General features: G+C 49.9%; 1 protein-coding gene across 4 annotated transcripts in view; it reads right to left on the bottom strand.

Annotated features, from left to right (window-relative positions):
• MKI67 (marker of proliferation Ki-67) overlaps nt 1-13,357 on the bottom strand; it is a 28,045-nt gene extending 14,688 nt beyond the window's left edge. For all 4 annotated transcript variants that reach the window (XM_047760322.1, XM_047760323.1, XM_047760324.1 and 1 more), the window contains exons 1-7: nt 13,206-13,357; nt 12,653-12,849; nt 9,500-9,578; nt 9,293-9,408; nt 5,533-5,590; nt 3,216-3,261; nt 1,457-2,503 (exon numbers count right to left, since the gene is read on the bottom strand). In XM_047760322.1, coding sequence (XP_047616278.1) covers nt 1,457-2,503; nt 3,216-3,261; nt 5,533-5,590; nt 9,293-9,408; nt 9,500-9,578; nt 12,653-12,744 — 1,438 coding nt within the window. In that variant the 5' untranslated portion in view covers nt 12,745-12,849; nt 13,206-13,357. The remainder of the gene's footprint in view (nt 1-1,456; nt 2,504-3,215; nt 3,262-5,532; nt 5,591-9,292; nt 9,409-9,499; nt 9,579-12,652; nt 12,850-13,205) is intronic.
• Nucleotides 13,358-15,302: the final 1,945 nt, after the last annotated feature.

Genomic DNA, 15,302 nt, shown 5'->3' on the forward strand with positions numbered 1-15,302 from the left:
TTTTAGGGCCGCATTCGTGGCATATGGAGCTTCCCAGGCTAGGGGTCACATCAGAGCTGTAGCCACTGACCTACATACGCCACCACCACAGCCACACGGGATCAGAGCCGCGTCTGCGACCTACACCACACCTCATGGCAACGTCAGATCCTTAACCCACTGAGCGAGGCCAGGGATCGAACCTGCCATCTCATGGACACCAGATTTGTTTCCGCTGAGCCACAATGGGAACTCCCCGATGGGCAATATTTGTGTCCTAAGCCCCACTCCCACCACGAACCGCTCGGCCACGAGAACCGTGTCTGAGCCACGTCCCCCTTCAGGAGACTCATGGGGCCCCAATAGGTGTGGCACTGATTTCAGAGCCACGCACCCTGCCCTGTGGGCTCTGTGAAGAAGCAGACGGCTGACAGCAGGGCCCTGCCCCAGAAAACCAGGGTCCCTGAGGAGCGTGGGGGGCCCAGGAGCTATGACACCAGCTCCAGAGGTTTCATCTCTGCCACCCAGCGAGTGACAGCAAGGTACCAGTTTCCCCACTTGCAAGATGGATCTAACAAAATGCCCATCCCAGGGGCCCTCCCGCTGCCTGCAGTGAGGGTCTGTGAGCACCTGGCATGGAACCCACGACAGGAAGGGGGCGGGGGTTCTGAGAGCCATGTGGCCTGAAGAGATTTCCAATGACAACCTAGAAAAAGCAGACTCCCTAGGACACAGAGCTTACAGCTCAGCAAGTCCCCGCTGTGGCACAGCAGGATCGGTGGTCTCTCTGGAGCTGGGGGAGGCAGGGTTGATCCCTGGCCTGGCACAGTGGGTTTAGGATCTGGCATTGCCACACCTGCAGTGTAGGTTGCCACTGCAGCTCAGATCTGATTCCTGGCCCTGAGAACCCCATATACAGCAGGGTGGCCAAAAACAATAGAGCTAATAGCTCAGAATTAAACTCTTGAGACAAGCAATTACACTCATGCTTATGCTCCTTTGTCTTTTTTCCCCTAATATTGGAATTATTTTTATTTTTTTCATAAGATTTTTATTTTTTCAATATAGCTGATTTACAATGTTCTGTTAATTTCTGCTGTGCAGCAAAGCGATCCAGTCATATATATATATATATATATATATATATATATTTTTTTTTTTCCCCTCACATTATCCTCCTTTGTTGTGTGGTAGACAGAAGAATCAAATCTGTTTGGGGACCATCCTAGCTCCTTAGATCCCCTGCCAAATTCTTCCCCAACAACCAGCACTCCCTCTGTCCCTTCTCGGGATGGCCGGATATCCAGGTTTTCACATAAGTCTGAGAGCAGACACGAATGTGCCTCTTCTCACCGTGTGCCCCAGAGCCTCCCAGAGCAAGTCATCGGTGAAGGAAGCAAGGTCTCCCTAAATCATATCTAGACAAAAGGTGGGTGGGAACTTGCTGTGGAAAATAAATTCAGGTGAATAAACTTACTCATGGCATCACTGAAGCCGCTGATGTCAGCTGAGCTAAGGCCAGGTAACCCAGGGCCCATCTGCCCAGCGGCCGTGCCCAGCTTCTCGGGCTTGTTGAAAACATCACTTTGATTCTTCCTTTCAGCTTGAAGGACCAGTGGAGCTGAAATAGCCTGCATTTCCACTGCCGTAGCCAGATCGTCAGCATTTGTAGAAATACTCTTCCTCTTTTTGGAGAATTTTTCCGGTGTAATTGCAAAACTGTCAGGCTCTTCAACTTTGACGGGTGTCTGATCTCTGGGTAAGAACTTCCGAGGCATCCATGCCTTACTGTCTGCCCTGAAGCCTTCGCTCTGACCTTGACCTAGACGCGGGGATTCACTTCCATGAATGACACGCAGCTCTTCGCTCCGACGCCTCCGAGGACTGGGCTGTGCGGCCCGCCCGGGGGCCGGGGTCCTGGTCCTCTGGGTCCCCGTGCGGGGGAGGCCGGGAGACCGAGCTGGCTCCCCATCGCTCCCCTTGTCCAGGCTCCGGCCTCGTCCCGGCTCGCCCCCAGCAGGGTCTGCCTTCGTCTGGGGGCTTCGGCCCGACTTTGGTCTGGGTGTGAGGGAGCCGGGCGTCTGCACCCCATCAGCAGCACTTTCTCCTTCTGTTGTGCGGGGACCCTGGGACCCTGACTTCCTCCGACTCTGCGGACCATCGACTGACGCCGATTTCACATCTAACTCCACCTTCAGGGACTCGTAGAGCCTCCTAAAGGGAGAGTCTCCCTGCTCACCATTCCTAAGACACTGCATCGAGGAAAAAGCCTTCAGTTCTCCGCTCCGGCTCCCTAAGGTGACTGTGGAATCGTCCTTACAATCCCCAGCAGCGGGATCTGGCGCCTTTCCGGAGTCCCCTGCAGCCTGTCCTGAGGGATGAACGCCATGCGATGTTCTCCTGGCAGCAGGATCCTCTGAGACGTTCCGGGCTTCAGGGGCCTTCGTCACGTGCGCCAGAGCCCTGCCTGAAACATCCTCTTCAGTGACCTTGGACCGGACGCGGGCGTCCTGACCGTCCCCGCCTTGATGACAGGGTAGGAAAGAAGAAACACAAGTTCAAGCGGGTCTCATCAATGAACACCCAGAGGGTTCAGATTTGAAACTGTTTTAAAGGGTCTCAAAAACCTAGCTTGTCAGAGTTCCCCTTGTGGCACGACGGTAACAAACCCGACGAGCACCTGTGAGGATGTGGGTTCGATCCCTGGCCTCGCTCCGTGGGTTAAGGATCTGGCGTTGCTGTGGCTGTGGTGCAGGCCCGCAGCTGCAGCTCTGTTTCGACCCCTCACCTGGGAACTTCCATATGCCGCTGGATGAGCCCTAAAGAAAAAAAAAAGGGCAAAGGGGAGGAGAAAAAAAAACAAAACCTCGCTTTTCACTTAGCCTACAAATTTCTTAATGGCCCAAATGTATAATGAGAGTATTTTGATATTAGTATTACAATCCAAATAATCACATTAGCCTCCTCTAGCCAAGCGGAGACAGCCAGGGCCTGCCACCTGCTCAGAAAGGAGGGACAGCTGAGCAGGGCAATTTCTCTCTACATGGACCCTCCAACAAGCACAGTGGCCACACAGCACTGGGGAAAAACTCACCTGTTGTCTCTGCCTCTGTTTGTCCTGCTAACAGACACCCCCGTCGTTTAACTTCTGCAGCCCCAACACCTAACTCTTGTGTGCTTGTCCCTGCCCTGCCACAACGCGACAGGATCTCAGAACAAAACCAAAAACTACTCACTGGGGTTGGATGAGATGCTAGATCTTGAAGCCCGACGCGAAGGTTCCTACGAATCCGCAAAGTAAGAACAGAGCTTTAGATGACTTTTCAAACACCAACAGTCCTGGTGACTAAAATACACTTCTCGTTGATGCCCTGCTCTAACCAATCATTCCTACAGGACTTTCAGAGACTTTGGGAAACAAGCCCAAGGCCTGTGCGCCCTCGTGCTCCTAAACACGAGCATTGCTCAGTTGAATTTTGTTTCCTTTTCAGCCTTAGCCACGACATATTAAAGTTCCCAGGCCAGGAGTTCCCATCGTGGTTTAGTGGTTAACGAACCCCACTAGTAACTGTGAGGTTGGTTGTGGGTTTGATCCCTGGACTCGCTCAGTAGGTTAAGGATCTGGCATTGCCGGGTAGTGTAGCTGTGGTATAGGTTGCAGACGCAGCTCAGATCCTGCATCGGTGTAGGCCAGCAGCTGCAGCTCCGATTCGACCCCTGGCCTGGGAACCTCCATATGCCACGGGTGTGGCCCTAAAAAGCAAAAAATAAAAATAAAAAATAAAAATAAAGTTCCCAGGCCAGCGGTTGAATCTGAGCTGGAGCTTCACCCTACACCACAGCTGCAGCCACTCTGCTTCCATAACCCCCTGAACCACAGTGGGAACTCCTCTCAGCTGATTTTTTTTTTTTAAATACAACACAAGCATAAGAAACAAACTTGAAGATTACAATTGCTTACATTGAACCTCAGCGACTTTGTATAACTTTCTTGAACGTCCATGAAAGAAGAACCAAAGCTAAAAATAAACATCAACCTACACTCCAGGTCCAGAAGCCCACCAAAGGCACAGAATTCCTGAGCTTCCACTCAGTTTTATCAGGAATTGGCTGCAGGGCCCGAGGGTGGGTGGACGGAGGCTCCCCTCAGCATGGTGCTGATACAGGGAGTGAATCTAAAACCCAGACGTGAAGGTGAAAAAGCAAAAGCAGTGACTGGAGGCACGGCCCCCGCAGAGCAGGAGGGTGGCACCCAGCCCTCCGACTTGGTGGCCTTCTCGATCTTTCCCAGGCAGCTTCCTCCCGGCTGAGAAACAACTGCAGAACGACACCTGTGTCAGCTGTCAACGTCCGATATTGCCTTGAAGGCGGAAAAAGAAGACTCTGCAGTGTGGGGGTGGGGTGGGAATTGCAGACTATACCCGAAGGCAAATAATCTACTTTAACCATCTTCTGATTTCTTGGGATTGAATATATTGCTTCTCGGACTTTCCACCTGAGGGCTTCGTTTCTAATTTCCAATCCGAAGCTTACCAAGAATCATGCGACTGCATGGTACAAACGAATTAAAATTCTAAAATGTGCACACAATATAAGCTCCTATTTTGGGTAGTATTCTATCCAACAGCCATAAAAAATCAGTCAAGTTGCCATAGCACGTTCTAAGGGTTCAAATTCAATACTTACATCAGCACAATCTAGAGAACAAACAGGTCCTAGGCCATCGGGACCTCTTACCTGACCCACAGTCTCGCCTTGTGGTTGGTTTCCTTCCATCTAATGAACAATCTTGAAGGGAGGCTGACAGGTGGGTTACTCGAAAGTTAGCTTTCCCCTAAAGCCGATGAGCATGAACGGTACACTTCTAGGGAACGGTACTTAGCAGGGTCAGGGATTCCAGAATCCCTGTGATAAGGCTCTTGACTCAGGGGACTCCAACCTGGTCAGACAGGACTAGCTTGAGTAGCTTTGGCAAAAGCAGGAAAGATAGGAATTTTCAGGATTTACCCAGAAGCTTCTAAGCTCCTGCTCTGTCTTCCAAGGATGGGCCCAGAGTTGCATTTTCCCAAACTGCACCCTCTGGACGATGCCCTCGCCACTGATGGGCACAGGGCAGTAACTCCTCCAGCGTCATGGGCCATCTGTCCATCCAAACTGGAAAGCATCCTTGGTGCCCACAAGCCTGATGCGATCATTTCAGATGGATAAAGACGGAGGAATGCAGGGACTGGGACACACCCGGAGCCACCGGATCGTGTGGTTCTGGAATTTGAGCTCTGGGTTGGGTTTGTCCTAGCCAAAGGTTTGCAAAATATCATGAGATGCCCTTTGGAGCCTTTGGTGCCAAAAGTATAATGGTACTCTCATTTTGAACAAAAGAGGAAGGGGAGTTTAAATGATAATATATCTAAGTTCAGCTTGTTGTAATACCTTAGCTACACTTTCCTACTGTAACTGGTAAGCCATCGTCCCGTGTAAGAAAACAGAGCATATAAATGATCTCATATCACTACGCAAAGGCATCAGAGCCCAAAGCCGGGTACCACCCATCACCTGTTCCCGTGGAGATTCAGCTGCCGCGCTTCCATTCTGATCGCTTTCATTTTCATACCTGAAGTGCACAGAATGACAGACATACATTCAGATTACAGGTTTGTGACCGATGATCAAACAAACATATCTGAGTAATGTCCAAGGCGCAGGGAGCGAACCTCCGTCTTTGATCAAGACAGTGGCTGATTCAGGAAAGTAGACTTCGAGTAAGGAAAGCGTTTTTACAAAAGGTAAAAGTTCCTGCTGTGGCTCAGCGGGTTAAGGACCCAACATTGTCTTGGTGAGGATGTGGGTTCGATCCCTGACCTCCCTCGGGGGTTAAGGATCTGGCGCTGCCGTGAGTTGCTGTGTACACCGCAGGTGTGGTTTGGATCTAGTGTTGCCTGACTGTGGCATAGGCCCCAGCTGCAGCTCCGATGGGACCCCTGGCCCAGGAATTTCCACCTGCCGCAGATGCGGCCGTAAAAAGAGAAAACCCCGTAGGTAAATTCCCTGGTTTCTTTGGGAACACTGTGGTCAGAGGCGGGGACCCAGACGGATTTCTGAACGCTGACCAGCCTGGGATTCAGCAATATCCTTGAGCCCCTCGGTGCTAGAACCAACTGCACGAGAGCAAAATCGGGTGTCCGCTGGTTTTCATCCACGAAAACCATCTGATGGCTTCTGGGTGGCGCCTGCCGCCTTCATCACTGGGATGGCCAGTCCCTTCAGGGTAACTACAGAGCCCTACTTTATACTCTAAGACCACCGCAATCTCTTCAGCTTCCCACTTGCTCCATCCGTGTCTGAACAATCCAGGCCCCTCTTATGAAGATGGAAAGATATGTAGCAAGAGACACAGCTGTTCCAGCAGACTTCAGGCATCCCTTCAGAGAATGGCCTTCTATACTGCAGGCTGAACGTGGGTCCTTTGATGAGATGGCCTGATTTGAATGGAGATGCCACCTAAGCAAGATGTGAAGCAGCCAAGCAGCTGCATCTGTTTCTCACGGTACCAGAGGCCTTCTTCCTAAGACCCCGTTCCTGGTCCGTGTTGGAGAGATCTAGTCATCTCAGTCTTAACTTGAGCAGCATCTCATCTGGGGGAAATGCTTCTGTTCCCCGTTCCTCCTCAAGTATTTCCTACCTAGAGGTCTCTATTCACTAAAAATAGCCTCGAGAAATGAAAGCGAAGTCACGCACACACAGAGTAATTCACAGGGAACGAAACGACCAGGATATTTATTCAAATGATCCATTAGAAAATTACCTATTTAGGAGTTCCTGTCGTGGCGCAGCGGAAACGAATCCAACTAGGAACCATGGGGTTTTGGGTTCGATCCCTGGCCCCGCTCAGTGGGTTAAGGATCTGGCATTGCCATGAACTGTGGTGTGGGTCGCAGATGCGGCTCGGATCCCACGTTGCTGTGGCTCTGGCGTAGGCTGGCAGCTACAGCTCTGATTAAGCCTGGGAACCTCCATATGCCGCAGGTGCGGCCCTAGTAAGACAAAAGATGAAAAAAAAAGAAAAAGAAAATGTGTGCTTAATACAAATGAACACAGTAATGAAGACGGTGTTTCCCGTAGCAGAATGGATGACAAAAATGAGACGCGATTTAAAGACACAAACAAGATGAAATTACAATGTGGGAAAAGATACACCATGCGAACAGCAACCGGAGGAGAGGTGGAGAGGCTGTGCGAGTACCAGGCAAAATGACCATAAGATAAAAATCACTCAGAGGCCGTGCCAATTTTATAATGATAAAAGGATCAACTGGAGTCCCCACTGCGGCACAGCGGGTTAAGGATCTGGCGTAAGGTCATAGCTTCAGCTCAGATTCAGTCCCTGGCCTGGCAACTTCTATATGCTGCTAGTGCAGCTTTAAGGAAAAAAAGGTTTTCTATCAAGATAAACCAAGTACACCTAACAGCTGGTTCCAAGGGACAATCGAAACCTTAAGGTTTAGGAAAGTCAAAAGTCATGTGACTCAAAAATAAGGGAAAAAACTCTAGTAGGAAATCTATAATCAAAAGCCTTACTAAAGGTCTAGGACTTTTCAGAATAATACTTAATAGGGTTTCATACACCAAGAGGAGGTAATTCTTTTTTTTTTTTTTTGGTCTTTTGAGGGCTGCACCTGTGGCATGTGTAGGTTCCCAGGCAGGGTCGAATCGGAGCTACAGCTGCTGGCCTACACCACAGACACACAGGATCCGAGCCACGTCTGCGACCTACACCACAGCTCACAGCAATGCCAGATCCTCAACCCACTGAGCGAGGCCAGCGATTGAACCCGAATCCTCACAGATGCTACTCTGTTTCGTGAACCACTGAGCCACGACGGGAACTCTGATAATTCTGGGTTTAAATCCATACCGTGGTCTCAAAATAGAGGAAGCAAAAACTGACAGAGCCAAAAAACAAAAAGAAAAAAAATCATAAACACATGATTTTGACTCACCTGTCGGAGTCACTATGAATCAGAGGGGAAAAATGATGAGGATTCTAGAGGTGGGCCTGTGAATCTAATGGGCACCCCACCCAGCAGCTGTGAAACACACGTTCTTTTCAAACACACAGGACAGACCGGCAAAAAACTAACCATATCTGATCATAAAAAGCCAGTCCTGACTCCTTTCAAAACCGAGACATTACTCAAGTGTCCATCCAGAATGACTAAATCGTAGAAGTGTAGAATTGTGTGTGTAACCATGGGTATTATTTCACGGATGCATTAAACGGTGAGAAGGAACCAGGACCCCCATGCTATGAATCCCACACCCACGGGGGTAGAACTCAGTTACAAGTGGATGCTGTTTAGTAAAGGCAGACAAAGCCGCAGTGATTAGAGATGCAGGTTTAGGCAGCACAACTCCCAAGACTCTGATGCTCTCAGAAAAGCCACATCAGTGAGGGACAGGAGTAGTGATGAGAAGACGCATGGGGAAACTTCTGGAAATGCTGCTTAGGGCTGGGGTGGTGCATTAGTTCTCTAAGGCTGCCGTGACGAAATGCCACCCTGGACGGCTCCACCAGGAGAAGTGGATTTTCTCACGGTTCCAGAGGCCAGACGTTGGAGATCGGGGTGTCGGCAGGGTTGGTTTCCTCGGGGCCTCTCTCCTCGGCCACGGTCACCCTCTGCTGCCTGGTCACCTGTCGTCCCTCTGGGCACCTGCTCGCCTGGCTTCTCTGTGTGCCAATCTCCTCTTATAAGGACACACCAGTCGGATTGGATTAGGAGCCAACCTAATGGCTACCTTTTAACTTAACTGTCTCTTTCAGGGCCCTGTCCCCAGACAGTCATATTCTGGGACCTGGGGTTGGGGCTCTGACACATGAACTTAGGGAAAGCCCAATCCAGCCCATAATAGGCGATCATCACGAGGCCGGTCACTTGTGGTAACGCTGGCTTGTTCATCTCGTTTGGTATCTTTCTCTGTAGGTGTGTACTTCACCTTATGTTACTGCATTTTACTTTAAAATTAAAAAGTAAAACCTATGCCGTTGCACAATGCTCGCAACAAAACAAAACTCCTTAAGGGGGTGGGTCACCACCCTTGGATTTATGTGCCCTCCAATCCTTGATCTGGAGCGCAGCACAAACCCCACTGTCATTCCTTCTAGATCCACACAATTTTAGATAAAGACAGGGCTGGGAATGACAACCTCAAACACTGGGACATCCACCGACAGGGAAGAATCAGAGAGGAACGGTGAGGCTAGAGGACGGGGAATCCGAAGGTCTGCTTCGGTTTAGCCCACTTAGCGCTCGCTTACCTGAAAGACCGATCGACAATGGTTATCACGTCTCCGTGCTTCAGCTGCACAGGTTTCTCAATAGCAGCTCCATTCACTTGTGTTGGATTTGTGGAACTGAAATTAAACAACACTGCCTGCGAGTAGAAAAGAGAGGAAAACACGTAACTGATACAGGGACCCAAGGTGCAACGTTTTCAAAAGTGGACTTCCAAATCCCCCACTCACCTCCTGATCCCTGATTTCAATTTTGCAGTGTTGTTTTGACACTACAGGAAGCTGAATACGAATGTCACACTCGATAGCCCTTGATTCGAAAGAATAAAGTCGGTTTAGTTGTCACAGAGTTTCAAAAGCACACCAGTGACTCAAAACAAAACACCATTTGACTCTATGTTTGATCTATAAATCTAATGAGAGAAAGGGAAGGCAAATCAGGCAGTGTCCATGAGCTTCATATCTTGCCCACGATTTTTACAAGTATTGTTTAGGCAGCTATTCTAAATCGCAAAAACCTAGAGTACTTAGAAATAATTTATCATGGACAATGTTACAATACAAAATTGAATTACCTTTTACTAATTGTATCTGCTTATAAGACCCAACTAAAGGAATACTTTACATCAATTTGGAGAATAATTATTTTTAGTACTCTGTGCTTTTTTTCCTTAAAAAAAAAAAAAGGCATGTATGTTTACTGGTACTGCTACGTATATTTAAAGTTCACGTCATCATCAAAAGTGCTGTATCTTATGCCAGCACCTCTCTCTCTGCCTCAGTTTCTTCGTGTAAGAAGGGGACTCCACTGGCACCCACTCCACGGGGCTCTTCAAACAATTAAATGAGCTACTCGCGTCTGTCATGTGCCTGGCACACCGTACATGCCCATAACTTGTGAGCTTTTTATTGTTTTAAAACGACTATTAGGAGTTCCCGTCATGGCGCAGTGGTTGATGAATCCGACTAGGAACCATGAGGTTGCGGGTTCGGTCCCTGCCCTTGCTCAGTGGGTTAACGATCCGGCATTGCCGTGAGCTGTGGTGTAGGTTGCAGACGCGGCTCGGATCCCGCGTTGCTGTGGCTCTGGCGTAGGCCGGTGGCTACAGCTCCGATTCAGCCCCTAGCCTGGGAACCTCCATATGCCCCGGGAGCGGCCCAAGAAATAGCAGCAACAACAACAACAACAACAAAAAAGACAAAGACAAAAAATAAAAAAATAAAAAAAAATAAAACGACTATTAACCGACCAAGTCACAGGGCTCCCATCATTACAAACACTCACCTACAAGCCACCTCTACAAATGAGCCAGATGCAATTGTCTTTTTACACAAAGCTAACGTCAGCAGGGAGAACCAGAAGAGAGAATCCCCAAAGCTGCGCAGAAACTAATCAAAGGCATCCTGAGCGAGGCTCCTGCCACCACCCCGTGGTTTTACACGTTTGAACAGACTCTTTGCCTCCTCTCAGTTCCCCAGATGAGCCTCTGGACTCTGAGAATATCACTTCCTATCCATGTCACATGGCCAAACACTTATGAATGGGTTTCTAGATGGCAAACCTTACATAAAAATAGACTTGATCACCACAGGGCAGTGACAGAATTACTGCCTTGTGATTCCACGATGTTCTTTATTTTTTTGCTTTTAAAGAGGGTGGAACCTATGGAAAGTGAACAGCTACTCTAAGCCAAAGAGAATTTGACTTTTAGGAATCAGAACATCTCAGAAAGCAAAAGGGAGGGAGAGAGACTCTCAGTAGAACTGAGAATTCGCTTGACAGGAGAGAGTCAACAAGAATCACTATAGTTCAGAAGGTCTTTTGGGGGGGCAGGCGCCTTTGCGGCATATGGAGGTTGCCAGGCTAGGGGTCAAACTGGAGCTGTAGCCACCGGCCTACACCACAGCCACAGCAACGTGGGATCTGAGCCGCATCTGCAGCCTATGCGACAGCACACAGCAACGCCAGATCCCCAACCCACTGAGCAAGGCCAGGGATTGAACCGGCATCCTCATGGATACCAGTCGGATTTGTTTCCGCTGCACCACGAAGGGCACTCCTAGATCAGTAGTTCTTAACTTCGGCGCTGTTGGCATCCCGGGGCCAGACGATTCTTTGGAGCAGGAGCTGTCCTGTACACCCTATACACCGCAGGATGCCTGACAGCACCTCTGACCTCTGCTCCGAGGCCAATGGTGTGTGTCTCCCACAATGCGACATGAAAAAATGCCTCCAGGCTTTGCCAAACACCTCCTGGGGGGCAACCCGGCTCTCAGTGGATAACCACCACTAGGTATGGACTCCAAATCCAATTCTCTGGCTGATGTTTGGATTGAACTACGGCCAGGTGCTAAACACTGATCACCTCTTAGAGGCCGGACCCCACACCAGGCACCAAGCACTTATTTGCTAACCAGACAGTCCCTGTCCTGGGGAGCTTAGTAGTGACAAAGACAAGCCCAAGGCTCCTCCCACATGTGGGGATAGGAAGACAAGGGCGGCGCTCACTCAAGGCTTCTTCTTGGGGAGCACTGATCCCCCGTGTGAAAGCTGGAAAGGAATTGCTCAGGCAGGAGGGTCGGAAGGACATTCCAGTGAGAGACGTTCCAATTGCCTAAAAGCACCAAGCTGAGCAGGAGCTTGGACTGTTGGGAGTGGGGTAGATCACAGCAGAGGTGGGGGCCGGAGGACGGGGTGTGGGTAGAAGGGGGCCCAGGTTTCACAGGGAGGGCAACCTATCATTTGCCTAAAAGATCACAAGTTGGAAAATGAGAGGGAGGGGGTGCGATTACTAACCATGCCTGTTACCCTGGGACCAGACTCACTGCCACCACCAACACAGGAAAGAGAAGATCTCAAAACACAAGCAGAAGAATTTCCCTCCCAATGTCATTTAACCAAAAAAACAAAACAAAACAAAACAAAACAAACAAATAAAACAAACAAACAAAAAACCCAACCAGCCATGCGCAGACTCCTTTCTTCATTTCATTCTTTTGCTCCACAAGAACCCCCAGTAGCCAAGGAATATCAGGTTTAGAGACATTTCAAATGAACACAGTGACCTTCGATAGACTGCCTGAAATGCAGCAGGATTCACACTTTTCTCCATTTATAGCTTTTTAGCAAATCAATTTTAAAATGTTTGTTTGATTAAAAAAAAAACAACTGTATAACCATCGTCTTTAAAATTCTCTTCCACGATAAACAACCAGTCACACTGGCAATACCCAGGAAGTCCTGAGCGAGCTTGAGTGCTGACGCTAGGCATAGAGCCCTGGTATCTAGTCTGTTAATCTGTGATTAGTAATATTAATAAATTAATAATTAATAAATAAAAAACCCTAAAGTGTCTAAGTTGTCCGCATGTACACAGGGCTCACCTTCCAAACAAGCAGCTGCTGAGGCTCAAAGGAAAGTGGGGGCCGTCGACCCCACTCCTTTTGATGGTAACAAGGCGTCTGGTAGGACCCATTTTCTAAACAAGAATTGGAGTATAATCCGTAGAGGAAGGCCAGGCATCGAAAGGTTTGCTGAAGCAGACTTACAAGCCACACTTTGACTGCACTTGGACACGCCACTGAGCAAAAATAAAACACAACGGAGGCAGGGGGTGGTTGTTACTCCAAAGCCAGGAGCTAAGAGGTCACTTGTAAAAAGTCACCAACTGGAGTCGCTTGTACTATTCACCGAGGCCCCTGCAGTCCTGACCCACAAGGTACAGGACCCCTGCGGAAGTCCCAGCCAGGCCCTGGCTCCCCCACCCCGCACCCAGTGCCCCCCAAAGACCTGCGGCCGGCAGGTCGCCCACCAGGGTCACACCTCCTGGGAGGTCCCACCGAGATCCTTCACCAGCGCCCCGGACCGAGCCGGGCACAGGCCGCGCTCCCGGCGCCGGTCCCCGCAGATCCCCGAAGCGCCGCGGCTACGACTCACCCAGGACGAGTCTCCTGCACCGACAGCAGTGTGTCCACCGCCCGTCCGCGAGCCGCCCGAGTCCGCACGGGGAGGAGCCGGCGACGCGTCCCCTCGCGTCTACCGCCCGCCCCGCGCCGCGGGGACCTGGCCTCCGTCCGCGGGCCCGCGCCCACCTCCGCCGCGGCCGCAGTGCCCGCTCCCCCCGCCCTCGCCCTCGCCGGTGGCCCGCTGGCCCTGCCCAGCTACCTCCCGGAGGTGCCCGGCGTTAGCGGCTTGGGCGCGGAAAGCCGCCGCCGCGCCTTCCCGATTCAAATGAAAACCCCGATTCAAATTTGGCGCTAAGCGCTGCGATTGGACGCAGTGGCAGGAGACAGACCAATGGGAAGGGGCGGGGCGGGGCCAGAGGGGCGGGCTCCGCGGGGCCGAGAGGGGAGGGGCGGGGCTGGGGTTCATCCGCTGAAGACGCCCGCGAAAGGGTCCTCAACTCCCACCGCAAGCGAAGGGCGGGAATGCAAACCGGTCCCACCGCTGCAAAACCCTTCTGGCCTCGTTCCCCTTAAGGACCAAATACAGTCGTACAATTAACAGTGGTACGCAGTGTACCACTCGGGGGTGGAAGGCTTTAACATTTTTATAGTTCGTTTGTCTCCTTAAGATAACCGGTTGTTTCTAAGCGATTTCTTGTGTCTTTTCCCAGTTTCACACATACTGTTCTCTTTTAAAAACGCACTAAGAAGATCATAATATACACGGTGTTCTATCCTCCCTGTTCTCTGATGAATAAAACCCCGAGGATATTCATATTGAGTATGTCTTCCTCTTTTACTTTCTTTTCGATAACTGCAAAGCATTCGGCTTTAGAAACCATTATTTACTTAATCATTGCCGTCGCCATACATACAGGTTTACAAAGATTTCCTATTAGAAAAAAATCTCCAATTAATAAACCTTATGCATCACGAAGTGGATGAATTGTAAAATAATTAACCCACCGTATTCCTCCACGTGCCTGATGGGACAGGGTTGGGGGGTGAGGGGAAGGAGGGAGCCTTTGCGGGCCATCAGGATGTGAATTGGGAAGGAAGACCTGCCCGCGGGTTCCCTACCTCCAGCTTGCCTCACGCCCATTGGAGCTTGGCTTTCCTTGATGGGGAGCTGCTGTTCTCACAGCAGGGGCTGGGGACCCCAGGGTCTCTTTGATCCTTGCAGGAGGTCCAGGAGGTCCAAACCACCTTTGTAATAACAGAAGCTCCTTGCCTTTTTCACCCTCATTTCTCATGCCTGTAGGGTGGGGTTTCCCCAGGGCAGAAGCAGAAGCAGATGTGAGAACCAATCTTTTACCAAATCAGATACAATCAGAGAGGTTTGCAGGAATATAAAATAATGCTGCTCTTTTCACTAACTTGTTTTGGGTAATACAGGAATTTTTCATAAAAAGATATTTTACCTGGAGTATGAAATGGCTTCATTGCTTTAAAGTGAATTGATGAATTGAAATTTTTAAGATCATTCAGTTAATAACCTATATAAAACAAAAAACTCTTAGTAGTCCTCAATGATTTTCACGAGCGAAAAGGGACCCTGCGACCAAAAAGTTGGAGCCTTTCTGCTCCTGAGGGAAAATTTGGAGAGAGATTGCCTATGGGGGTGCGGAAAGGTGCCTAGAAAAACAATGTCAATATATGGGACTTCCCACTCCTGTCCACTGTGACAGGCGAATGTGGGTCGAGGAGATGCTCGATCCTGCTACCCTTTTGGGGGATCAGTTTCATTTCTTTCTCCTTTACGCCATCAAAGAAAGCTCATCCCCATCAACACAGTAAAATGCTACTTTGTCACTCGAACTACTGCGTGTTATCAGGACTGTTCTGTGACCCTGTAGGGCAGCCTAATTAGAACCAGGAGGTGCTAGATTTCCTGTGGAATAATCTTGCAAACCCCGGCCACACAGAGGTTCAGTTCTCCAGAGAGCAGGGAGGGAGTTAAAGGAAAGCTTCTCTGACTGTCAGAGGGGAAGCTCCAATGTGTGCTGGGCCCTCTCCAAGCGGTTGGATAACAGGCTTGAGCAGTGGTGTTTGCTGGGGAATCGGAAGCTTGGCCCCCGGCCTAAGATTC

Source organism: Phacochoerus africanus, chromosome 15, assembly GCF_016906955.1.
Source record: "Phacochoerus africanus isolate WHEZ1 chromosome 15, ROS_Pafr_v1, whole genome shotgun sequence".
Classification (NCBI taxonomy): domain Eukaryota; kingdom Metazoa; phylum Chordata; class Mammalia; order Artiodactyla; family Suidae; genus Phacochoerus; species Phacochoerus africanus.